This window comes from Sarcophilus harrisii, chromosome 3 (genome assembly GCF_902635505.1).
Source record: "Sarcophilus harrisii chromosome 3, mSarHar1.11, whole genome shotgun sequence".
NCBI classification, from domain to species: Eukaryota; Metazoa; Chordata; class Mammalia; order Dasyuromorphia; family Dasyuridae; genus Sarcophilus; species Sarcophilus harrisii.
Genome location: NC_045428.1, coordinates 226,768,926 through 226,795,313, shown reverse-complemented (window position 1 = coordinate 226,795,313; position 26,388 = coordinate 226,768,926). Strand labels below are relative to the sequence as shown.

General features: G+C 32.7%; 1 protein-coding gene across 11 annotated transcripts in view; it reads left to right on the top strand.

Moving 5' to 3' along the window:
- Positions 1–26,388, top strand: part of TSGA10 (testis specific 10) — a 91,099-nt gene that overhangs the window by 29,240 nt on the left and 35,471 nt on the right. For 8 of the 11 annotated variants that reach the window (XR_004232915.1, XM_031959124.1, XM_031959125.1 and 5 more), the window contains exons 3-9: positions 1,433–1,645; positions 7,582–7,644; positions 8,837–8,962; positions 9,660–9,812; positions 20,569–20,742; positions 20,828–20,905; positions 21,852–22,003. Coding sequence is in view for 10 of the 11 variants with exons in the window: in XM_031959124.1 (XP_031814984.1) it covers positions 8,912–8,962; positions 9,660–9,812; positions 20,569–20,742; positions 20,828–20,905; positions 21,852–22,003 (608 nt within the window). In the remaining variant the exon portion in view is untranslated. Of the gene's footprint in view, positions 1–1,432; positions 1,646–2,702; positions 2,724–7,581; positions 7,645–8,836; positions 8,963–9,659; positions 9,813–20,568; positions 20,743–20,827; positions 20,906–21,851; positions 22,004–26,388 lie in introns of those variants that run through there. The other 3 variants (XM_031959127.1, XM_031959126.1, XM_031959128.1) reach the window with 2 other exon arrangements.

The window sequence follows — 26,388 nt, the reverse complement described above, 5'->3', positions numbered from 1 at the left end:
TCAGTAAATATTGAAAAGTAATTTACATGGTTAAAAGCTTGATTTTTTAAATGGGCTATTTAACTTTATTTAACTGCTCTTTAGCAGTTTAATATGAGTAAAGAAAAACAGCAGATATTATAGGTATGTAGGCAAAACAATCATTTTTAAGAAATTATTATGGATTTCCATGTTTTGGGTTTTTTTTAACTATTTGGTTTTTTGGGGGTTGGTATTGGGAAGGGGGGGAATGAAGGAGAATGAAGCTGAAGCTAAATAACTAGGGATGCTATAATGTTTATAAAATTTTTGAATGCATGGCCATATTGTATTGTTTTAGTATTTCACTACAGGGGCATAGCATAGTACCTTGCAAATAATAGCCTTTTATTTGTGGAATGAATGCAAAGAAGTATTAAAATAGAAAACCTGGTTTTCTTTTTATTCAAATAATTCAATAATGCAGTTTCTCCCAATCTTATGCCCCACTGTTCTTTAGTCTAATAGATTGAAGACATTTGGACAGTTATAGAGATGGAAGTGATCTATTTTTTTAAACCAGGTATCATCATTCCCTGGGGAATGATAGATTGTATCAGGATGAGATTAGGTGCCTTCCACAACACTTAGCAAGGAGCCTTACACAATGAACCCAGTCAATGTATGCTTTTATTGAAAATGCCACAGGTAAGAGGGCAGGTAGATGGTACAGTGGGATAGAGCACTGGCTCTGGCATGAGGAGGACCTCAAATCTGGCCTCAGACACTTAAAACTTCCCACCTGGGAGCAGCTAGGTGGCACAGTGGATAGAGCACCAGCCCTGAAGTCAGGAGGACCTGAGTTCAAATCTGACTTCAGACACTTAACACTTCCTAACTATGTGACTCTGGGCAAGTCACTTAACCCCAATTGCCAGGAAGGGGGGGGGGGGGCAAATTCCCACTTGTGTGACCCTGGGCAAGTCATTTAACTTCAGTTGCTTCATCAAAAAAAAAAAAAAAAGAAAAGAAAAGAAAAAAAAAAAGACAAGGAACAGTTGGTAGCACATTATAATCCTAGAAAATGTCTCAGAGATCAGAGAATCCAACTCGGGGCCAGTGTAGTTAACTGATGTGCCCTGGAGCACAGAGTTATCAGAGAAGTTAGCAGTCAGGCTGGAACCTAGTCTTTCTGAATTCACTCTTCCTCCCATTCTTTTTTTTTTACATCACATTAAAATTATCCCTGCAAATGGTAATGGCATTTCATATGTTATCCCTTTAGCCAAGAGAAATTTTCTATTCAAATAATAAGGAAATAATTTTTGAGTTGTGACTTCATTGCTACCAAAATGCAAAATGAATGAAGTTGTTTTTATTGCATGCTTCTCTGATTATAAAACATCAGTTGATGCTATGAAAAAAATATCTAACTGTAGAAACTCTCTGATTCTTTTCTTCTTAATTCTGATAGATTGAAGATCTCAAGCAGACAAATCATGACTTGGAAGAACATGTTAGGAAATCTTTGGAACTCAGAAAGGTGTTGACCAGTTAGATAGATGGTTTAACCAGCCAGAATGTGCATCTTTGTAAAGAATTGATTAAAGTAGACCAACTAACAGCACCTGGAAAAAGAGAGAATTGTTGTTGGATACAACACACAGGGACTTTTAAATACTCAAAGGTACTAATAGATGTATAACTCACCAAAAATGAATTTTATAAACATAGGTAATTGCTACTTAGAATACAAGAGTGAAACCATCGATCAACAAGCATTTATTATTTATTAAGTCTCTACTATGTGGCAGGTACCATGCCCCTTGAGAAGCTTATATTCTTATAGAAGAAATTAACATGTATATACACATGTATACACACTCATTTTTTTATGTATGCATATATATACCTTTGTGTGTGTGTATATATATATATATATATACACATAAATATGTATATGTATGCATGCATGTTTATTGGATGATGGAGAGACAATAGCAGGTAGGAGAATCAAGAAGAGCCTTGTGTAGGAAGTAGCTTTTGAGCTTTAATGAAATTGGAGTTTCTCAGAGATGTAGGTAAAGAGGGAATGTTTATTCAAGAATGGGGCATGGGCTGGGTGCAAAGGCAGAGAGATGGACAGGAGTTAGAGTGTGGAATAGCAGCTAATTTGGCTGGATTAAAGAGAGCATAATGGGTAATAGTGATAATCATAGCTAAAAAAAATAGGATGGAGACAAGTTATGAAATATTTTAAGTGCCAATTTGCATTGAATTTTAGAGGCAATAGGGAACCACAGGAGTGTCAGTAGTTGAGGTGAGATGGTCAGGCCTGTGCTTTAGGAGTGTGATGTAAGTAGTTTGGTGAAAGATTAGAGAATGGAGAGACTTGAATGAGAAGGTATTAAGGACTGTTAAGGATTCCCCTGAACTTGGCTTTTTAGTTGTCATATTTCCCAGAGACAATGGACCCAGAGCATGCAGGAAGCTGTGAAATGTGTCAAGAATAAAGGTCCCCCAGTGATATAGTTTGCTGTTTCCATCCCAGAATGGACTTCCTGTGTGTCCTTGGGAATCAAGACATGTGCCAGACAGTCTTCACTAGGCTTGTGCATCTGGGGACCTTGTAGATAAGGAGACCATCATATCTTCACAATCTAGCAGTTCCCAGAAAGAAGAATGTGATAATTGTTGTCACCTTGCTTCTCCTCTTTGGGAGAGATACTTTCTTCCTCTCATGCAATGCCCCTCTGAAGATTCTGGTATCCTTTTTTTCTTTTGTCCTTCTATTATAAATATGCAAACTTCTGTATAGATTGTGAAATTTTTCAGTTCCTCATGCATGTATGATAATTTCTCTTATAATAAATGTAGTTTTCACATAAGTTTCTGTGAAGTTGTGATTGCCTGTTAACAAAGGCTATCCTTATCACTTTTTATAACTTCAAATTGGCATCATGTTTAAATTTTAATTTTAAAAGCTAAATGTTGTTTTTAAGTCATATTTTTATTCCTTGATCCCGGTTTGTATGAACTGCATCTGTTGAAAATTCAAATGTATTTTTAAAACAAAATTGTGGTTTCATTTATTAATGATCATTAATAGCCCATAATAAAAAAATAAACATTTAAAAAGTAGAAAACAAGGATAAAAAAGTAGAAAACAAGGGATGAAGTATAAAAAGTATAACTTCCCTTGCTGGTTATGAATCTCTCTTTTAGTTGATTATATCTATGAAAAAAAACTGCCTGAGGTTGTTAATAAAGATATTATATTCACTCTATAAAGCATTTTAACAAAGTAGTGAAATCAACAAATGATCTGAGGACAAAATCAATTTAAAAGATAACTGTTAGTTTTTTGTTAGGGTTTTTTGGAGGCATTTGTTGTTATATTAGACAGTTGATAGATTTCAATAAAACATCACTGTTTTAGATTATGTGAAGTATAAAATAGTCTGAATGATAAAAGAGTTTGAGTTACAGGATATCAAAAGAAAATAATAGTATTTTAAGATATATATGTATGTATATATATATTAAATCAAACTAGGTTAGAAGAATTAGAATTCTAGAGGATTTACTTTAATGAAGACTTAAGAATTATTTGTATTTAGTCTATTAGTTGTTTTGTATGAGACATTTTCTAAAGTGTTAAATGTACTAAAAGAAGTTTTGACAGTTTAAACATTCTTCTCACAAGGTTATTTTTTTGAAGCTATTCATTTTCATAGATAATATATATAGTAAATTTCAATATAGATTATTTTACTTGAGAAGTTTTCATTAAGTACCTAATTATATGCCAGATACAAAAAGAGGAAAAAGTCACAACCCTTAAAAAGTTTACATTCTAATGGGGGAGATAGTATGCATACTTATACATTTTTAAAGTAGATACAAGATATTTTAACCATAAGAAGCTGGGCATAAAGGATGTCATGCAAAAGATGTCAATTGAGCTGACTTTTGAAGGAAACCAAGAGTTTTAAGAGATGAATGTGAAGAGGTACATTTAGGAATATGGATCAACTAGTGCAAACGTCCACAGATAGGAGGAAGAATAGCAAGAAAGCCAGTTTACCTGAATTGGAGGAAGGAAATAATGAGTATAGTAAACTTGGAAAGATAAGATGAAGCCTGACGACTTTTAAATGCCAAATAGATAAGTTTATATTTGATTCTAGAAGTAAGAGGGACCAATTAAAGTGAGGTGGAGGTTGGAGGTAGGATGAGGTGACATGGTCAGAATTATAATTTTAAAAAATTTTAGTGACTATTGATAAGGAGAATTAATAAGGAGAGACTTGAGATAAGGAGAAGAGTTACAAAGTTGTAGTAATATTCTGGATAAGAGGTGATGAGGGCTAAATGAATGGCTAAAAGAGGAAATATTTGAAAGGTATTGTGGAGACAGAAACTAATATATGGGATGAGTAAGCATTCTTAGGCTATAGACCTAGTTGACCAGGAAGACAGTGGTTCATTTGACAAAAATAAGGAAGTTCAGAAAGCTAGGTTTGGAGGAAAAGACAAATACTTTTGTTCTGATTATATTGAGTTTGAAATGTCTATACGACATCCAGATGAAAGTGGTAATAGGTAAGTTGGTGATACAGGCTTGAGCTCAATTCATCACAGATAAATTGAGTTATAATCAAATAATATTTTACAGTATAAACTCTATAATTATTCAATCTTTATGAAAATCTGCAACAAACTGAAATGTATCAGGAAGAGAGACTACTTTAGTAGGCAGTATTCCAAAGTATGATGTGTTCTAGTCAGAAGAAAGTTGTCAAATGTTTGAAAGGATGTGATGGAACAGTTTTAGAATGGGAAAATATGTTTTAGAAGGAATAACTACCCTGCTACAGGTTTTGAAAGTGGGAGTGTATTTTAGGGTGCCAGACACAAAATGGCAGGCATCTATGTACAGTGTAATGGTTCCCTTTTCCATTTGAGTTTGACAGCACTGGCCCACAGTAAATAGTAGGGATGCTAATAAGAGGAAGAGAATAGCTCAAATAAGTTTAGGATCCAATGAGAAAAGTTCGTTTAAAAGAGTGACCTTAGAGAAATCATTGTTTGTCCCGAGAAATGTACCCCAGAAAGAAATGTTTTACTAGATACGGGACTTGGGGTACCTGTACTGAATTTTGCAATGTCAAGATTCAAAGAACTAGGTTATATAATTACAGTCTTTGTATATTTTAACCTTATTGTTGCCAGGTAAACTACAGGTGTGAACTCTTGAAATCCTATGGGTCAGAGTTTTAGTGTAAGAATTTCTCAAATGAAAGAGGCTATCTTGAACTAAAAGAAAAAAAGCTGGGTAGGGTTTGAAGCTCTTTGGGATTCATATTCAGGATGAATGGAGAGAATATTTGGCTTCAAGATATCTCACTTTGAGACAAAAATGTCACAGTGTGAGATTTATTGAAAAGAATGAGTTTTATTTCTTCATTAGACCATTTTTAAAGGGAAAAATATTTCCTCCTTTGCTTGCTTTCTTCTATAACTCTTTGCATTTTTCTGTTTTACCTTCACTTTGAGGTGCTTTGAATTTGTTTCCCATTCTTCATTTTTGGATTTTTTAGATTTTAGTTTATTTGAAATGAAATAGGGTATATTCTTTTGTTTTGGCCTTGGTATGTTTTTTATATGAGGATTGGGGGAGGGTAAGTTTTAAGTTCTATGTATTGATTTTGAACTATTTTTCTTCTCATCAGTGTTTTTATTGTTATGGGCATTACCATTCCCCTTTCCTTTCTGGGCAATTACATTTATCAGCAAATAATATTGTTTATTTTAAAGTAGTAAGTATTTAAATAGTAAGCTTTTTAAAATATATATATATTTTAAGTAGTAAGTAGTTTTGCTGCTAAAGTTGTGCTCTGGTACTTCATCGTAGCATGGAAGTGACACTAATTTCCTGAAGGTAATAGGAATAGGGTAGAAACTCTCATAATTACCAAGTTGAAAAGCTGTGAGTTGGGCCTACCAACAGACTTCATCTGTCATCTGAACACCAGCCTACTTATTCAGAAAGGTTCATAACAGAAGCTGAGAAAATTCAAATGATATTTAACATATTTAACTGCTGCAGCTCATGAAGACTAAGGCATAGTGGGGTTGTGATCTGATCTGTGTATGTATATTGCTGAAGGGAATAGTCATTTAAGTGAAATCACAAATCTTTAAAACCAATTCTTTATGCAATATACTAGACATTGGTTCTTTGGGGCACTGTCATTTCTATTGTGTGTCTTTAGCCTAGAATCATTTCATCCAAATTTTACCAAAATTATATCTCTAGAATTTATTGCCCTTGTCATTCATAAACCTAAATTTATCTTTTAACCTTTTCCTAGTGGAGATCACTAGACTGAGGAGTAGATCGGTTAAACACAATAAACACTTATTAAGTGCCTAGTGGAGTTATGAGACTATACTAATGCCAGGAATACAAAACAAGAATGGAACAATTCCTGCCCTCAAAGTGTGTGTTATACTTAGGAGAATATAACATATACACTAAACATGGGAAATTAAAGATAATCTGGGAAAGGAAAGAAAACCTTAACTTGAGGAATCTGATATTTTTGAGGAGGTTATGATTGAAAAGAAATAAGGATTCTCAGGTGGTTTATGTAAATGTGTGAAAGCAGGAAGTAGAATGTCAATTTCAAGGCTCAGCTAATAATTCAATTTGGAGAGGATGTAGAGTATATATATATTAAGGAAAATAACATAACATAAGGTTAGAAAAATAGCCATATGTTAGAGGATCTCATATTTTAACCCTAAGGAAAATATTTGAAGAAAGCCACTTTTAAAGTAGACAAGCTTATTAGATATTTTATTTTTAAAGAAGGGGAATTTTACAAGTTAAAAAATATTAGAATTCTTTTATTCTGAACAAATTTTTAAAAATCAAATACCTTTTCTTTGGAAGTTCAGGTGGGTGATATAAAGATAAATAAGAAATACTCTCTGCCATCCAAGAGTTTACATGCTGGTAGGAGGAATAACCCATGCCCATAAATATCTGTAATGAAATCTATCATACTTTTTTTTTTTTTGCTGAGGCACTTGGGGTTAAGTGACTTACCCAGGGTCACACAGCTAGGAAGTGTTAAGTGTCTAAGATCTGATTTGAACTCAGGTCCTCCTAACTTAAGGGCTGGTGCTCTATCCACTGTGCCTCCTAGCTGCCCCCTATCATATATTCTATACATGGTATCAACATAATGAAATGAATGTTGAGAGTGAGGAATTAATCTCATCTGTTGTCAACAAGGCCATTCAAGAAGTCTTTCCCTTTTCTTCTTTAGAAATGAAATTTGTATAATTTGCTTGTGAAAATATTACCAGTTTTGAATTATTATATCATAGAAATATCTATACCTGAAGGCAGAATAACTAGAAAGACCTGATTTATGTTTCAATTCAAATGCTTCTGAATTCCACAGTTTTGCTTAAATAGATTCCCATTGTCAAATGCTGTTTTTCCAGTTTAACAAGCATAAAAATTACTCTTAGTTTTGAAAATCAGGAACATAGATTTTAGATGTTAATTATATGCTTACAGTTGTTATTTTTCGGTTTGTTTTTCAGACTGAATTAGATGCCAGCAAAATAATATTGTAGTACTAGAAGATAAAATAAAGTCTTAGATCTGTAAGTATGTATTTTAATATAGTTTTTAATACTTCAAATACATTCTAATTATTTTAAGGCGTTACTTTTTGTGGAATTGTTAGGAATTCAGAGGAAAAAATATTTACCATACAGCCCATTTGATCTTTTATCTCAGTGATTAGATCCTCATGCCAGATAAAATTTCAGATGAATAAAAAGCTGCCTCTTTTGATCACTATTAGCTTTCCAGTGCAAGAATACCTTAGTATATAGAAATGGAACTTGATTGCTAGATTTCTCCTTTGCTTGCCTGTACCTTAAGATCAAAAATAATCTATTAGTTGATGAGTTTAAGAAGCATTACCATGCTATTTGGGTTTGAACCATTATTTTTAATGACAGTGTTCTCAAAATTTGTATTTGTCTTTTTATAACCCTCTTAATGTTAAGTGGATTTTTTTTTTAAGCTAGCAGTATTAAATTAGTTGATTCTTCATTGAAATCGCTTGAATTCTTCTTATCCACAGAAAGATATTGCATCAGTAAGCTTTATGAAAGAGCACAAAACACTCACTTTATCTAAAATAACTTGTTTTGCTGTTATTCATATCCACAAATACTTATTTTAAAAAATAATTTGTATAAGGAATATCTTCAGATAAATTTTAAAAGATGGGAATTCATAGCATTGAAACTCCTAACACTCAGAACTAAACCAGAATATAAACATTTAGCCATATTAAGTGATAAACTAGCAGCAAGCAGTGCTACTAAAATAAGTAAAATGCATTTACATGGCTAGTTCTAAACCTATTGAAATTAAGAAGACCTTTCTAATCAATATAAATCTTTTACCCATCTTTTCTTAAAAATTAAATGAATTCACAGGGGGAAAAAGCAATAAATTAAAAGAAAAGGCAGACTTATACAAAGAACCTTTTTAAATTCCAAAAATTAATTAGATTTAGTTTGGCTCTTGGATCAGGGGAGAAATACTGGGGATAATTCTAATCATGTAAGAAGCAAAAGATGTTAATAAAAACTTATTTTTAAAAAATTAATTGGAAATTACATAATTTCAAACTTTAATTTATAATCAGATTTAATTTTAGTGATTGAGTGATTGTCAATTTTCATCCTTTTAAAAAGCTTGTTTCATTTGGCTTGGCAAATAACTACTTGGCAAAATACTTGTAGGCTGAAAAAAGTGTTAAATTAAATCTTTTTTTAGATTTGATTCCTTTGTCAAGCAAGACTTTAGGAGCAGACAAATCGTCATAAGAGTGAAGCTGCAAATTTGGGAAAGATGATTCGAAGTAGATCTAAAAGTCCTCGACGCACTTCTCCACCTCCTAGGGTATGTATGGTATCTTGTGATGTATTAAATTATAGTACAAATAAAATAATCTTTGATCTTTCATTTTTGATTCAGCAATAAGTACTTAGTGAATGATTCATAGAGATGGACTGGAGTAAAGACAAAAGAGCAGATGTATCATGCTTTGGAAAGTAAGCAAACTGGTTGGATAAAAATCAATCAGATGAATGGGAACAATTTCAAAACATAAATTATTTTCAAAATATTTTATTTTTTATGGGTAGCTATATTAATTTCACTTGCTTATTAAATACTAGTGTATATATTTAGATTGAGGTTACATATTCCCATCATTATTAGTGGAAGTAGTACAGAATTTATAATTAGAAGTATCCTGGATTCAGCTCCTTCTTCAGACACTTAACAAACAGCTGTGTTTTTTCCTGATTGTCACTCCAGTTCTCAGACCCCATTTCCTCAACTATGAAATGAGGATAATGATGATAATTGAATTGTCTACTTGAAAGAGCTGTTGGGAGGAAAGTTTTTTGTAAACTGCAAAATTTGTTTAAGAGCTTGATTGTGAAAAAAGGAAAGTAAAACCAACAGAGGCAGTATAAAGTATAGTTTTTCCTTTAGAGAGGAGACTATGAATATTTGAAGGTACAGTAAGGAGAGGTTCAGTTGTTTCAAAACCTATGTGTCAAGATTAATAATATGTTTATAATGATTTTAGGGAGCAAATTGTGATTCAGAGCTTATGAAGACAAGAGATCGTGAGGAACTTAGGTGTATGTTGGAAAAATATGAACGTCACTTGGCTGAAATTCAGGGTAACGTGAAGGTTCTCACATCCGAAAGAGACAAGACTTTTCTTCTTTATGAACAGGTAATTTTATTTAGTGATCAAAAGATCTGAGGAATAATTTATCCAGCTGTAAAAGATAAATTAAAAAAAAAATTCTAGCTTTCTTAAGCCATTAAACTAATGAGAGACTGCAAATGTTATTTGGGGTGGGATGTAGTATATGCTGCTATATATGCTGTACTCATGAGCTTTGGAATAGAAAGGAAACAAAAACTACGGATCATAACAAGTTGATATCCAAGAAATTAGGGAAGGAATAAGAAAGTACAAAGTGGTCTTTGGTGAGTTCATACAAAGTACAAGTAAACAAACTTTTGAATATGGAAAGACTGGGGAGATGTGATTACTAAATTACTGTCAGTGAACTTTGAGATTTCAAACATCTGGAGATGCTGCCAGAAAGGAGAAAGGTAATTATGCCACTTTTCCAAAAAGGGAAAGAAAATGGAGTTTGCAAGCTTTAGGTCCAATGAGCTGTATTGAAATTCCTGGAGAAATTTTAGAATGTATAACTGAAGGCGTGATTAGGAATCATTTAGAATAGGAAGCAGTGATCACAAACAGCTAGAATTGCTTTGTCAAAAACAGATATAACTTTGCTTCATTTCTTGACAGGGTTACTAGATTAATTTATCAAAGTTGATACAGTTTATTTAGATTTTTAGCAAGATATTATATTTCTTTTGCTGATCTTATATAAAAAAATGGAGAGGTATAAACGATAACATAATTAGACAATTTGAAATTCATTGAATGTCTAGACCTAAAAAATAGTCATTAATGGTGTGCAGGGGAATGCTAGGATGATCTGTGTTTTGCCTTATGGTGTTTAACATTTTTTGTCAGTGATTTACATATTTATGGGTATCCTGCTTATCAAATGTTCAGAAGTATACTTGATGATAGTTAGGACTCAGAAAGATAGTGAAAAGCTAGAACATTAGATCAAATAGAACTGAAATTTCATAAGGCTAAATATCTCACATTTATTAAGTTGATTTTTCAAACCTAAGAACGTAGTGAGAAAGGCATGGCTAAAAAGCAGATTGTGTAGAAAAAAAAAAACCATGAATATTTTAGTGAACTATTATAGAATTAATCTAAGTTTAAAATTCTCATTCAACAGGCACTGACTTAAAGGTAAGTACTTGTACTCAGTACAAGTTTATTACTTCTCAGAACCTTAATTCAAACAAGACATAAAGAAAAAGGAAATTTGTAATAGAGAAACAATATACAACTTAATGCCATTATCACATAATAACAGACAGATAAAAATGTAGCATATGTCACCAATTCAGGAAACATCAACTCCTGCCTTTTCAATCTGGGGGAGCTAACTGGAGCCAGTCAGAGTGTACCCCAAAGAAGGAAAAAATTCCAGATGGCCCCAAGGCCATCCTTTTTGGGTAAAGGTCCAAAACCCCATTATGGGGTTTATATAGGCTGAGAACAAAGTGCTCTATATACATAAATATTTATAATTACATTAATATGTATGTAAAACTTTATATACATATTTTGCGTAAAAATGTAATTATAATGAAAAATTTTGCAAAAAATTTAATACTGAGATTAGTATATAAATTGAATTTTGCGATTAAAAAGAAATAAAATTTTTGATGCAGGAAGTAGTTTAAATAGAATATCGGCTTTGGGCGTTGATGGTAGGGCGTAATCCCTTCTTCCTGATGGGTCCTAGGAAAGACTTGGCACTATGCCAAGTTTATGATGTCATATATGACCCTCTAGACAGAACAGCTTCCCAGATAAGGGGGCTTCCACCAGGGGGAGTAGTTCATTCATTCCTTTAAACTGACTGGTTTCACTCAGGGAACTGGCCAGGTTTGCAGGGTGAAATATACCAACGCTCAAAGGAAGGTCTTAAATCATGCACAAGGAAAAGTGGTCTCTGGTGTCTTCTCAAATAATAACTGTAAACACTTTCTTCTGTTCTCAGTACAAACTCAACGATTCAGAGTGGTATAGGTGGGGAAAGGAATAGCAAGGGGGACAGGGATTAATAATGCCTGCATCTGAGAGAAATCAGTGCAGTAACCCAGATAACTAATGGTAAGACTAAGAAGAACTCTTACCTCACCAAAAAAAAAAAAGAAATGCATCAGAAAACTTGGCCTTAACACAAAGCTCCAAAAGAGCTAAGGCAGGAGAGATGAATAAATCTTAAGGTAGCTTTGACTTGGTATAAAAAAATTATTGTAGGTCGAGAGATGCCCCAAAAACAACCTAGAAGGAAAAAATAATGATCTCTAACAACTGTAAAAAGACTAAAAAAAGAGGCATTTCCTATAAAATTTTTATGAGTACTTGAAAAAAATGAAGAAATTTTAAAAGATGAAATAAAAGCTCTGGAGAGAAAAAATTGTTAGAAGAATTAAATCTCTTAGAACAGAAAATGGTAAAATGGTAAACATTATCTGAATTAGATATCTAAATTAGAATAGATCCAAGAGAAATCAGTGACAATGATGAATGGCAGTCATGGGATACAGGAGGATGGAGCCCTGGCCCTAGAGTCAGGAAGATCTGAGTGAACTTGAGCTATCTGTTTCATTTCTGTTTCAGTTTCTTCAGTGTTGTCAGGAGCATCAAATGAGAGATTATTTGTAAATCACTGAACACAGGGCTTGGCACATAGTAAACATTTAAAAAGTGTTTATTCCTTCCCCTTTCTGTTCCTGTCCTTTCATGTTACAGCAAGATGCATTAGGACAAATCAAATTATTGGAAAAATAGAAGAAAATATGTCTGTTTCTAAGAAACAACCAGTATAGAAAACAGATTAGAGATAATTTTTTGACTACTTAAAAACTATTAAAAAAGCCTTGACATTATTTCAAGAGCTTATAAATATATCTATAAATAATAATAGTTTTAGTTAACATTTCTATAGTGATTACAGTGCCAGGCACTGTGCTAAGTACTTTATAGTTATTGTCTCTTTTGATTGTCAACATCAATCCTGGGAAGCAGGTGCTATTTTATCCCCATTCAAATGATTCACTTGGGATCACATTGCTAGTAAGTATTGAGGGCAGATTTGAGCTAGGATCTTCCTGACTCTACATTCAGTGTTCTATCCATTGTGTCACTAGTTGCCTCATTTGATTTATTAGAATCAAAAGGCAAAGCGAAGATAAAAAAGAGCTACTTATTACTTCCTAAAAAAAACTTCAAAAAGAAGTCCCCAAGAAGATCTTTACCAAAATTTAGATCTACATCAAAGAAAAAATACTGCAGAAAGAAGGAGATCATGTACCAAGTAAGTCAGGAAACCAAAGGGCTTGGCAACTTATACTACAATGTGGGGAGAGCTTGGAATCTAGTATTCCAATAGGCAGAATATTTAGGTTGATAACCAAGAATAATTTACCTTGAAAAACTGAGTATAATCTTGCAGGGGGAAAAAGATGAACCTTAATGAACTGGAAATATTTCCAGTATTTTTGATCTGAACAAAAACTTTTAAGAGTCAAAAAAAACCTAGAAAGATAAATTTATTTGAGAGGGTATGTAAGGTGATGAAGTACTAACATTCTCATGGAGGGGAAATGACAAACAGAATTTAATGATTTGTAAAGGTTTTCTGAGTGTTAAATGAGAAAGAGAAATTGGGGTAGATTGGTTATGGTTTCAGGATTTTAAAAGAGGGGATAGAGAAAGGAGGGTAAAAGGAGAAATTGCCACTTCTTATAACTGGGGTCTGTGAGATAAAGAATATTAAATATGAAGAAGGATAGGAGGACAATGGATTTTATTTGAACTGGACACACAGTTGAAACACATACGCACACACACACTCACATAATTTAATGTTGAAATACATCATACTTTGCCCTTCAGTTGGAGAATGGTTGAATAAGTTATGGTATATGAATGCTATGGAATATTACTGTTTTATAAGAAACAACCAGCAGGATGATTTCAGAGAGGCCTAGAGAGATTTATATGAACTGATGCTGAATGAAATGAGCAGAACCCGGAGATCATTGTACATGGCAACAGCAAGATTATACAATAATCAATTCTGATGGACATGAGTCTTGTCAAAAATGAGGTCATTCAGACCAGTTCCAGTGGCCTTGTGATGAAGAGAGCCATCTGCACGCAGAGAAAGGACAGTGGGAACTGAGTGTGGACCACAACATAGTATTTTCACTCTTTTTGTTGTTGTTTGCTTGCATTTTGTTTTCTTCCTTATTTTCCCTCTTTTTGATCTGATTTTTCTTGTGCAGCATGATATTTGTGGAAATACTTATAGAAGAACTGCACATGTTTAACATACATTGGATCACTTGCTGTCTGTGGGAGGGAATGGAAGGAAGGAAGGGAAAAAATTAGAACACAAGGTTTTGTAAGAATGAATGTTGAAAATTATCCATGTGTATATTTTGAAAATAAAAATCTTTTAAAAAAAAAAAGAAAAGAAAGAAGTACATCACAGTTAACAAGAAGATAATTGGGGCTTAAGGAGAATGTTAAAGGAAGAAAACAATGGAAAATACAACAAATTTCTTGATCCTTAAGAGAAGATTAAGAGGGAAAAAGAAAAGAATCCGAGGGGGAGGTGCTTATCAATTGATGAATGGCTGAATCAGTTATGTAATATCAATGAAATAGAATATTATTGCACTTTAAGAAATAAGACATGATTTCAGAAAAAAATAATTTGTACAACAATATTGGAGAAAACTAACTCTGAAATTTAGGAACTTTGATTAAAACAATGATCATCAGAGGACCTGTGATGAAGCATGTTATCAACCTCTAGACTTACAGGTGATGGACTTTTCATTCAGGAAGAACATTTTTGGACATTGCCACTGTTTAGCTTTGGGTCTCCCTCTCCCCTCATTTTAAATTTGTAAGGGAGAGCAGAGGAGGATTAATAATAATGAGCCACAGGAAAAAAAATGTTTTTTAAAATATACAAAATAGACTCAGTAGGAAACAGAGTTAAGGCCAGTTTTTAAAGTAACATGTAGAATTAGATAACTTTTTTTTAAAGCAAGTAACATGAATGAAATGAAGACTGTGGCTTCACATAGGATCTCCTTTTTGTGTTCTCCACATGAGAAATACTCCTTTTTTGTATTTTAAGTTCAGAGTAAAAGAAAATTTTTAAAGGATTAGTTGAAGAAACCTGAGATACTCAACATATAGCAGAGAAGCCGTTGTAGTGTGAAGACAATGGTGAGAGCTGTATTCAGGTTTCAGAACAGTATATTGCCATCCAGAAGAAAGGTGAGTGAGATGGTTTCTTTTTGGGAGGAGGGGTTGGTAGTGATAGAGGTGGGGTTAGCCCAGAGATCAGGATTAGAAATAGTGAGTAGGAATCGCAAAGAAATAAAATTAGACAACTTCAGGCTACACTTCATAACAATTAATGCCATCCATATTTCTGTGTGTAAGAGATCTTCAATGAAAATCAAGATTATAGATAAAATCTATATACTTATTCAGGGTGTCATAATAGACATTCTTTTTTGGGAGTGAAGTGGACTAGATGACCACAGAAGTTCCTTCCACATCTAAAATTCTATTGTTCTAGTGGTACATAAAGCTCCTCTGAGCTTGGCCTATTGACCTATAATTTTCTAGCCTTTTCCCATCACTAAGTTTTCTCCTCAGAGCATTATTTTGAAAAGTATTAAATTCTCATGGAAAATATTTTGTAAATACCATTATTGACATCTTTTTTTAATTAAAAAATTTTCCAATTAGCAGTAATTAATTTTTCAAACAAAGAAAAAGAAAAATTCCTTTTAATCAATGTGCATAGTTTAACAAAACAAATTCCCAGATTGGTCATGTCCCAAACCCATCTCATTCTGCCCTCAGAGTTCATCACCCCGATGTCAGGAGTTGGGTAGCATACTTCAGCACTGAACCTGAAGTCACGAACACCTGACTTAAAAAAAAAAAAAACATCCAGCTTCAGATGCTTATTACTTCTTTGAAGCTGGGCAAGTCATTTAATCTCTGTCTGACTCAATTTCCATACTTTTTAAATGGGGAGAATAATAGCACCTAACTCCCAGGGTTGTGGTGAGGATCTAATTAAATAATATTTGTAAAAGTGTTTTGCAAACCTTAAAGATATACAAATCCTCTGGAGTTGTAGTTGATCACTGTGTTGATCCAAGTTCTTAAGATATTATTTTGAAAAATTCCCAATTCTTATGAAAATATTTAACATATATACATTTAGATGCAGTCATTAGCTAGGGCTTTCATAATATATTTGCTGTATTAAATTGAAAAATAATACTATCTTAAGTGCATTATTAAATGGATGTAGTCTTCATTTAACAAATGTTTATTGAGCACTTCTTATGTGGAAAATTAAGCCTTTGAGAGAAATGATCAAATACAGAAAGATGCCTGCTTTGTAGGGACTTACAATTTAGTTTTAGAGATATGACCTATATACAAATAACTTTAATGTAAGTCTCTTGTATCCTCTAAATTGTAGAGACAATAATTACTATAGGAACTTTAAATAAATTCACTTCTGTTAATGGTGTTAAGGGAATGGTATATGAAAAAAAATAGACTTTCAGCTGGCCTCTGAATGGTTTCTTTAGGTTGGAGAAAGATTTCCATTATCCAAAGGATAAAGGTGGAAAAGTATAAAATAAACATTCAGGAAAAAAGTAAACAGATCATTTGGGGCTAAAGAAGGTTTCTGTAAGGGGAAACATTTGAGATGAAACTGTAAATTTAAGAGTTGCAATTTTTAATCTAAAAATCTGCAAGCTTTGTAAATTATATTCATTGATCCAGCAACTTCCAGTGCAAATGTGGGAATATCAATGTATGGAGTATTTCTTTCTTTCTTTTTATTTTTTAACTTTAACATTTTCTTCCAAATTACATGTAAAAATAATCTTAACATTCTTTTTTTCAAATTTTGAGTTCCAAATTCTTTCTCCCCTTCTTCTTCCCCCCTTCCTTGATAAGACAAGCAATTTTACATAGGTTATATATGAGTAATCATGCAAAATACATTTCCATGTAAGTCATGCTGTGAAAAAAAAAGAAAAAAGTAAAGTATCTTTGGTCTACATTCAGGCTCCGTCAGTTATTTCTTTGGAGATGTGTGACAGTACCTTTCATCAAAGTTATGGTGCATTTCTTAGTGACTCAGTATCTCCTCCACATTTAATACTTTGGCTTCTTATTATAGTCCACATCAATTGTTTTTCTATAAGAAATGATAAGCAGAATACTCTCAGAAAAAACCTGGAAAGTCCTCCAGGAGCTTATGCAAAGTGAAATGTACTGTGTATAAAGTACTAGCAATTGGGGGATGACCAGCTGTAAATGACTTTGCTATTCTCAGCAATACAAAGATCCAAGATTACTTAGAATGATTTCTTTTTTTTCTCTTTCTTTTTTTTTTTATTATATTATAGCTTTTTATTTACAAGTTATATGCATGGGTATTTTTTCAGCATTTACAATTACAAAACCTTTTGCTCCAACTTTTTCCCTCCTTCCCCCTTACCCCTTCCCCCAGATGGCAAGTTGACCAGTACACGTTAAATATGTTGAAGTATAAGTTAAATACAATATATGTATACATGTCCAAGCAGTTATCTTGCTGTACAAAAAGAAACAGACTTTGAAATAGTATACAATTAGCCTGTGAAGGAAATCAAAAATGCAGGCGGACAAAAATAGAGGGATTGGGAATTCTATGTAGTGGTTCATAGTCACCTCCCAGAGTTCTTTCACTGGCTGTAGCTGGTTCAGTCTGCTCTGACTGCAATTACTGCTCTGTTGGAACTGATTTGGTTCGTCTCATTGTTGAAGGGGGCCACGTCCATCAGAATTGATCATCATATAGAATTGTTGTTAAAGTATGTAATGATCAGGAGATCATGGATGGTCCTGCTCATTTCACTCAGCATTAGTTGATATAAGTCTCTCCAGGCCTTTCTGAAATCATTCTGCTGGTCATTTCTTACAGAACAATAATATTCCATAATATTCATAAACCACAGTTTATTTGGCCATTCTCCAATTGATGGTCATCCACTCAGTTACCAGTTTCTGGCTACTACAAAGAGGGCTGCTACAAACATTCTTGCATTCTTGCCCTTTCCCTTCTGAAGGACTTCTGATGAAAAATGCTAAACATACCTAGAAAAAGAAAGAACTGATTATGTCTGAATAGACTTAAGTGTACTTGTTTTTAAACATTATTTTTCTTGAAGGATTTGTTGTTTTTTGGCAGAGGGAATCTATATCTTTTCTCACAACAAGACTTTTATGAAAATGTTTTGTAGAACTTCACATGTGCCTTTTCAAAGATGGGCAGGGGTGGGAAGAGAGGAAGGGAGAAAGTTCCCTGGAACTCAAAAATTTTAAAACAGGTAAACAAAATGTTTTATGTGTAATCAGGGGAAACATGAAATACTAAATTAAATGTATTTCTTGTAAAAGGTTATTCTGAGAATGGAATCATAAATTTTACCAGATTGTCAAAGATGTCCATATTACAAAAGATTTAGAACTGTTAGGTTAAAGATAGGGAGACCAGTTAGAAGATTAGATAATAATCTAATCTTGACTTTATAATAAAGACTTGAACTAGTGTACTGAGAGTTGGAATGTAAAGAAATGGCAAGAAACATTGTGAAGGAAGAGTTGATTGAATATCTAGTTAAAAAAAGAATGAAAGATCACTCACTTATTTTTTGAATGAATTGTGTTAATATTAACCAGAAAATTGGAAGAAGTGTTTTAATATTAGCAGAAATAGGGAAGTTAGTTTGAAGAAATAATTTGAGAGAAAAGATGACTTTGATTTTGGATATTTTGAATTTAAGCTAATTGCAGAAAATCCAAGAGGAAATGTGAAGCAGACATCTGGAACTGGGGAAGATATGCAGCTTTGGGAGTTATTACATAGAGGGAATAGTTGAAACCATGTGAATTACATGAGAATTTGGAGTCATCGAAAATAGAACTGCAATCTGAATTAAAACATTGAGAAATCCTTCTAGAGTCAAAAAGGAAAAAAGAAAACCAGTGAAGACCTTGGGGAGTACTTAAAGAAATAGAAAAATAAAGTTATTGCAATATCATGGAAACCCAAGGAAAAAACTGTTCAACAGAGAATATGATATAGCAGAATTAATTAGAATGAGTACTAGAATGATCTTTGGTGATTAGTGGTATTATTACTAATCATCTAAAATTTTCATTAATATTATTATTAATCATTCATAATGTTATTATAATGAGAATGCTTTGATCAGGAGCCACACTGGGAAGTTAAGGGAAAGATGGGGAAGTCAAAAAGCAGATATAAAAGAGATTCTTCCTAAGCTTGACCTGTTCTTATTTAGTATGTTATAAGTACTATGACACTCAAAAGTTGTAGAAAATAGTAGCTAGAAGAGATGATAGGTTCAAGGAAATGTTTTTCAAAGGGAGGGAACTGTGCTTCTTTGAGGAGGGAGCCAGTATAGATAGATAAAGGTATTTGAGAATAGTTGAGAAAGAAGGGTACTAAAATAATTTGGAGGGCATGGAATCCGGTATAATATGTGAAAATATTTGCTTTGGAGTTAAAGATAGCTCTTCCGAGTTACATGAACTGATGCTAAGTGAAATGAGCAGAACCAGGAGATCACTATACACAGAAATAACAAGACTATATGATGACCAATTCTGATGGATGTGGCTCTCTTCAACAATGAGAGGATTCAAACCAGTTCCAGTTGTTCAGTGATGAAGAGAGCTATTTACACCCAGAGAGATGACTATTGGGAACTGAGGATGCACCACAATATAGCCTTCTCACTCTTTCTGTTGTTTGCTTGCATTTTGTTTTCTTTCCTTTTTTTTTCTTCTTAATCTGATTTTTCTTGTGCAGTAAGATAACTATATAAATATGTATACCTATATTGGATTTAACACATATTTTAACATATTTAACATGTATTGGACTACCTGCCAGGGAAGGAGGTAAGGGGAAGGAGAGGATAATTTGGAACAGAAGTCTTTCCAAGGATCAATGTTGAAAAATTACCCATATGTATGTTTTGTTAATAAAATGTTTTAATAATAATAATTAAAAAGATACCTCTTCTTCTAAGTCAGAAGGAAAGCTAAAGGAAAATGAAAGAAATTTAGGTATGGAGTTAGTGAGAAGAATGAGAGTTCATATCTAAAGGCCTTGTTTTTTGTTTATTTTGTTTGGTTTTTTAAGCAAATAAAAGTAAAGGTTATTTGCTAGTTATGGGATTGAGATGAATTAGTTTGGTGTCTTATAGAGATATTATGATGTTTAAAAGGTATTCTAGAGAATATGTGAGGACATCTATCATCTAGAATTTCTTCCCACCAAAGATGTAGTGATATAAGCTGTCAGCAAGGGATATGGAGTAACATTTTAGAATTGGATATTTCTATGATATTTTATTAAAAATATGATTATTACATTAAAATGTATACAGGAGAAGGAATAATTATACTGAAAACATTATTTGGAAAACATTCTATTTTGCAATGACCTTTTTGCTTATAATTTCTATTTTGTATTTTGTGTTGCCTTAAAGTTTGATTTATGTCATTAAAATGTGTATAAACAAGTTTTTTTTTTAAAAAAATATATATATGTATAATTTGTCTCATTCTTAACAAAAGGCTTCCTTTTCCATAGTTAGCCTGCAGAATAACAATTCTAATATTATTTAAAACTCAATAAAATAAATTTATACTTGATGTTTAAAAATAATAGGCACAAGAAGAAATAGCGCGACTTAGACGAGAAATGATGAAAAATTGCAAGTCTCCTAAGTCAACATCAACAGCACATGCCATCTTACGCCGGGTAGAAACAGAAAGAGATGTGGCTTTTACTGACTTAAGAAGAATGACCACAGAACGAGATAGTCTGAGGGAGAGATTAAAGGTTAGAAGACATTTTATCTACACTAATATCAGTGAAGCACAAATGCAACAAGACTGAAGGTACTATGTTTTTGTATTTGAAACAGATTTCCCAAGAGACTGCATTTAATGAGAAGGCTCACCTGGAACAAAGAGTAGAAGAATTGGAGTCTACAGTTCACAGTGTAAAAGAAATTAAATTTTGTCCATAACTAATTTTCAAAATTAAATAATGGCATGTTTAATTTTTATATATTCAAAAAAGTAGCAATTTTTAAATCAAGGATATAGGACCTTCTAAGATAAAAGTATTCTCTATCCTTTGTGTTTTTACCAAGTAAAGGTGAAAAGTGTAGATCTAGAAATAGATTTCTAAAAAGAAGATTTAGTGAAATCTATTCTTCATCCATAATTCTCAGTAATGTATTTCTGCTGAGGTTAATAACTTAGATGTTTTAATCTTTGTTGTTAACAAATATTGTTAGTGCTGTTCTTTAGTATAAAAGAAGAGAAAAAAGTTTTGTCTTTTAAAATAAATTAGGAAAATAATTTGGGAAAATTTGGAAAACATTAAATTTAACTTATAAAAATTCATGTTTATAAGATTTTCTATATATGAATACTAGGCATTTATATACTGAGAATACATAAAAGAAATTAATGGAGGGATTTGGCTTAATTTACAGGTTTACTTAATCATGTTTTTATTCTTATTAATTGTATCCTTTTATGACAACAAAAGTGGGGAAACCCTGAAAGATATGTAGATCACATATGTGAGAGATTTTTGCTGGGAAAGTTTTAGGCTACTGCACAGAAAAACCATGAAATTAACATATTGTGGTCATGTTAAATTGTGAATTGAAAATGTAGTCTTGCTAAAAACCACAAAAAGGTCTTTATTGCTGAGTTGTTGAGTGGGTATGAGGACATGCTGGTTCCCCCACTTGTTTGGCATAAAGACAATTCACTGAGAGAATGGGCCAACAAAAGTGTTCAATCCCAGTTTGGTTTATTCATCATGTAGACCAGGCCTAAAACTGCATTTTGGAAAGGAGATGTGTGTCCTGTTTGAAAGAAGAAGGAACACAGGTTCCAGTGACTACCAGCCTTGTTGTTTTACTTGTGTAGCTTGATGATGAACGTCTAGAACAAATGGCAAATATGACTTTGATGAAAGAAACCATAACTACTGTGGAAAAGGAGATGAAAGCACTAGCACGAAAAGCAATGGATACAGAAAGTGAACTTGGCAGACAAAAAGCAGAAAATAATTCATTGAGGTAAAAAAATTATTTACAGTAAAACTTTTACTTTAACTCATTAGTTCTAAGACTATTACGATTTTAGAAATAGGGGAAATAACAACTCACATTTTATATATTATATTTTATGGTTTATAAAATTTTTCCCCCATAGTGCTTCTCTTCTCCTTTTGGGTTTACTTTCTATTTATCCTCACACTGTATTATATATTCTAGTGGGGGGGATTATAAGTACATATAAAAACATATATAGCACAGATATAAAGTTTACATATATATCTATGTACATACATATATATGTTACATATATAGTTATACAAAGTAATCATAAGACAGTTTGGAAGGGAGGAAATCAGGAAAGGAAAAACTTCATTCAGAAGATAGTGCTTGAAGATACATCTTAAAGAAAGAAAATGATTCTATAAGGCAGAAGTAAGACACCAATGCATTTGTGGCACGTGAAGGAAGTTTGTGCAATAGTGTGAAAACAGAAGGTGAGTAATTATGTATGAGAAATGGAGAGAACCAAGAAGGTCAATTTGGCTGAATCACAGCATGGAGGAAGTAGAGTAACATCCAGTGAGGTTTGAAAGGTATGTTTATCTAAGAGGCTATAGACATGGTCATTTCTATATTTAAAGAAAATAATTTTGTTATTATTCATGAGTTGTTAAAAATATTATTAATAAGGTTTTTATTTAGCATCACCCTAGTAAAAGAACACAAGATAGGAGGAAGATGAAACATGGGTAAAAAATATAATTAAAGATATAGTGTGAGAACACTGGAAGCTTTGGGGTGGGGTTGGGTAGCAGTGCATAAGACAGACTGGATTCCAACAAAATAGGCAAATCCTTAATTTAATCTCTCCCAAAAGAAAGAAAAAACAAATTACCAAAATTTTTAAAAATGAGAATGAAGAATCAATAAATGTAGAAAACAGATAGATAGAATGGGATTAGTATGGAGGTTTTTAAAGAATTTTTTAAAAATTTTAAATCAAACACCAAGGAAAATGAGCATTTCAATATATAATAGAATAGCAAAAGTAGCATGCGAAATTGCAAATCTCTGTTATATATGTATCTTTTCTTTTTAAATATATCGTTAAGTTCAACATACAACTTTAAAAGCTGTCCTTCTTGTCTGTGATTTTTTTCTGGCCTTCTCTTCTGTCCATTAAAAGTAATACTTTAATCTCCTTCCCCTTCTCTCAAATACATAATAATAGATATAATAAAAGCAAAATAAATTCTCACACTGGCTATGTCCAAAATGTGTCTCATTTTATACATCACCTCTCAGAAGAAATATAGCTTGCTTCAGTATCATGGACTTAATGATTTCATTTGTATGAAGAACATCCAAGTAAGGAAACTCCTTCATCCAATTCAGATCATCCCCTTTTCTACAGCTTGTCATTTTAAGAAATTTCTTGGAATGCTGAGAGGGGAAGCATATTGCCAAGCATCACCTGGTTAGTGAGATACACAAGTGGAGCTTGTGCCCAAGCATTCCTGGCTGCAAGACCAGCTCCAAGCTACTGCATCACACTATCTCTCCTTGACAAAAGACAATATTTATGTTACAAGAATAAGGGGCCTTTTAAGTCATATGATTAAAACTCTCTCTTAACATTATTTTTAAGTAATCTAATAAGAGCTAAGGTAAAGCATAAAAATGCTAGCTAGAGCAATAAGAAAATAAGTAGGAACTGGGGAACATGAGGGGCAAAATTATTATTATTTGTAGATAACATGATGGTTATTTGGAAAATCCTGTAAACTTCACAAAAAATTAATTGAAACAAAGTAGCAGCATATACAGAAATCATTAGCATTTCTGTATTTCTATCAACTCATTTATTAAAATATTTACTATATTTGTGTACTGGGCACAGTACTGGGGATACACAGAAAGGTAAAGTACAATACTTGGCCTCAAGGAGTTCACATTCTAATGGATAAAACAACATACAATTGCATACATCCAAGGTATGTGTGTATAGATATAGATACATATGTGTATACATGGGAATCTATCATATATATGCAATAAGTAGATATGCATATACATACATACATATTCATACACATATATATGGAAATAGGCCCACTGTATAAATGGAAGATCATCTCAGAAGGAAGGCACTAGCTTTAAAGGCGGGGGGTGAAAGAAGACAGGAGATGGATGGCATAGTGGACGGTCATGTAAATATATTAACAAAACCAAAGAGAAAAAAATCATTTAAAAATATTTGGGTTCACTTGCTAGGACATACTCAAGACTTATATAAACATAAAGATAAATGGTTGTGTGTGTGTTTTAACAGAAATAAATGCATACTCATTTATTATACATAGTTGAGATGCTCCAGTATAATTAAAATATTGATACTATTTCTAAATTAATTTAGGGTTGTGTTAATGAGACTAGAGCAGTAATTTTATAATAAAATTTTTTTTGAGGAACAACCTAGACTCAAGGAAATAAGAGAAAAAAAAAGGAGGAGCCAGCATACTAATTTCTTTTAAATTTGAACTTTTTAATCTAAGTTATATATGTTTTTTAGCTTAATCTATTTTTTTTTCAAACTCTGTTCTAGTTTTCTTGTTGAATAGAAAGAGAGAACTCTTACATCTAAGATTAAGGGAAGAATTCTAAGAAGGAATTAATAAAGGAGAACACAGAAGACAGTTTTTTTCACATAAGGTTAAATAGTTTAATATAAACAAAATTTGTATAGCAAGAAAAGAATAGTTGATTGGAGGGAAAAGAACCTTTATTTGAAATCTCTCATTAAACTATGATATCAATATTAGAAATTGACCCAAATATCTAATAACAAAAGTTGTTCCCTACTAAGGGGTCAAAATATATCAATAATTTTCAAAAGAGTGATTGCAATTTATCAAAAATATGAAAAACCACTGAGATTAAATTAAAACAACTCTCAAGTTTTCTCTCACATTTGCAAATTTTTAATTGTTGCAGAAGTTATATAAAGATAGGCATATGAATTTCTCGCTACTGGCTTTGTATCCCTAAGAGATCATAAAAAAGGAAAAGGGATCCGAATGTGCAAAAATGTTTCTAACAGCCTTTTTTGTGGTGGCAAGGAACTGGAAACTGAGTGAATGCTCATCTGTTGGGAAGTGACTGAATAAATTATGGCATATGAATGGAATGGAATATTATTATTTTATAAGAAATGATCAGCAGGATGATTTTAGAAAAGCCTGGAGAGATTTACATGAACTAATGCTAAGTGAAGTAAGTAGAATCAAGAGAACGTTGTACACAATAACAACAAGATTATATAATGATTAACTGTAATGGACTTGGCTCTTTTCAACAATGAAATGATTCAGGCTAATTCCAATAGACTTGTGATTGAGAGAGCCATCTGCATGCAGAAAGAAGATTATGGGGAGTGAAAGTGGATCATAGCATAGTATTTTCACTTTTTTGTTGTTGTTTGAGTCCTTTTTTCCCGTCACTGCATGTATTTTGAAAATAAAACACTATTGTAAGAATCTTAGGGAAAAACAAAAATAGGCATATATGTTGCAGCCGTCTTTAAGAGCTCAAAGCATATGAGCCTTGTGATTTCAGAGGCAAGATGAATGAGGCAAGAAGACACATAGGGTGTGAAAAGAGCTCCAGTTTATTATGCCAAAAGGCTTGTTGATATACATTTTTGCAAGTGTGATCAGCGGGTGAACTGAAGACAATCCCCAATCACTATTCAGAGAAGCAGCTCATGGGCTCTGCGTGTGCATGGTATCTGCCAATGAGAGGAGAGCTGAGCCAGAAATTTAGCAACTCACTCACAGGTGAGAGGCCTTGTTAAGGCATCCCTGCTTACAAGCAACTGGCTGTGACCCTCCAGCTCACTCATTCCCATGATCATAAATCATTGCTCAACAAGGGCATTTCTGCAACGTGGCAGAAAACTTATTTTGCACCAAAAGTTGACGTGGCCTCAGTATTCTCTCTTGGTAGACTCCCACAGTTTAGCAATATGAATCTAAGATCTGGGAAATGGTTCAATTTTTTTCTGCATACAGTTTGAAATAATAAGAGAAATTACTAAATTGTGTTCTGTGAATCAGTGATTCCACTATATCCCAAGGCAAAATCAGTGATAGAAAGAAAAGTACCATACATATTAAAATATTCAGAGTAGTATTCTTGGGACAGAAAAACAACCTCAAAAAGCAAAAACTAGAAGCATAATGGGTCCTTATCAATTGAGGAATGGTTGAACAAGAATATTATTGTGCATAAGAATCTATGGGTATGAGATGTTGAAATATGAAATTAAAGAAAGGGATCCTGTATCAAAAGAAAAATATAGTGACTTGAGAAATGTACATGAAGACAACAATAAAAGGCCACTT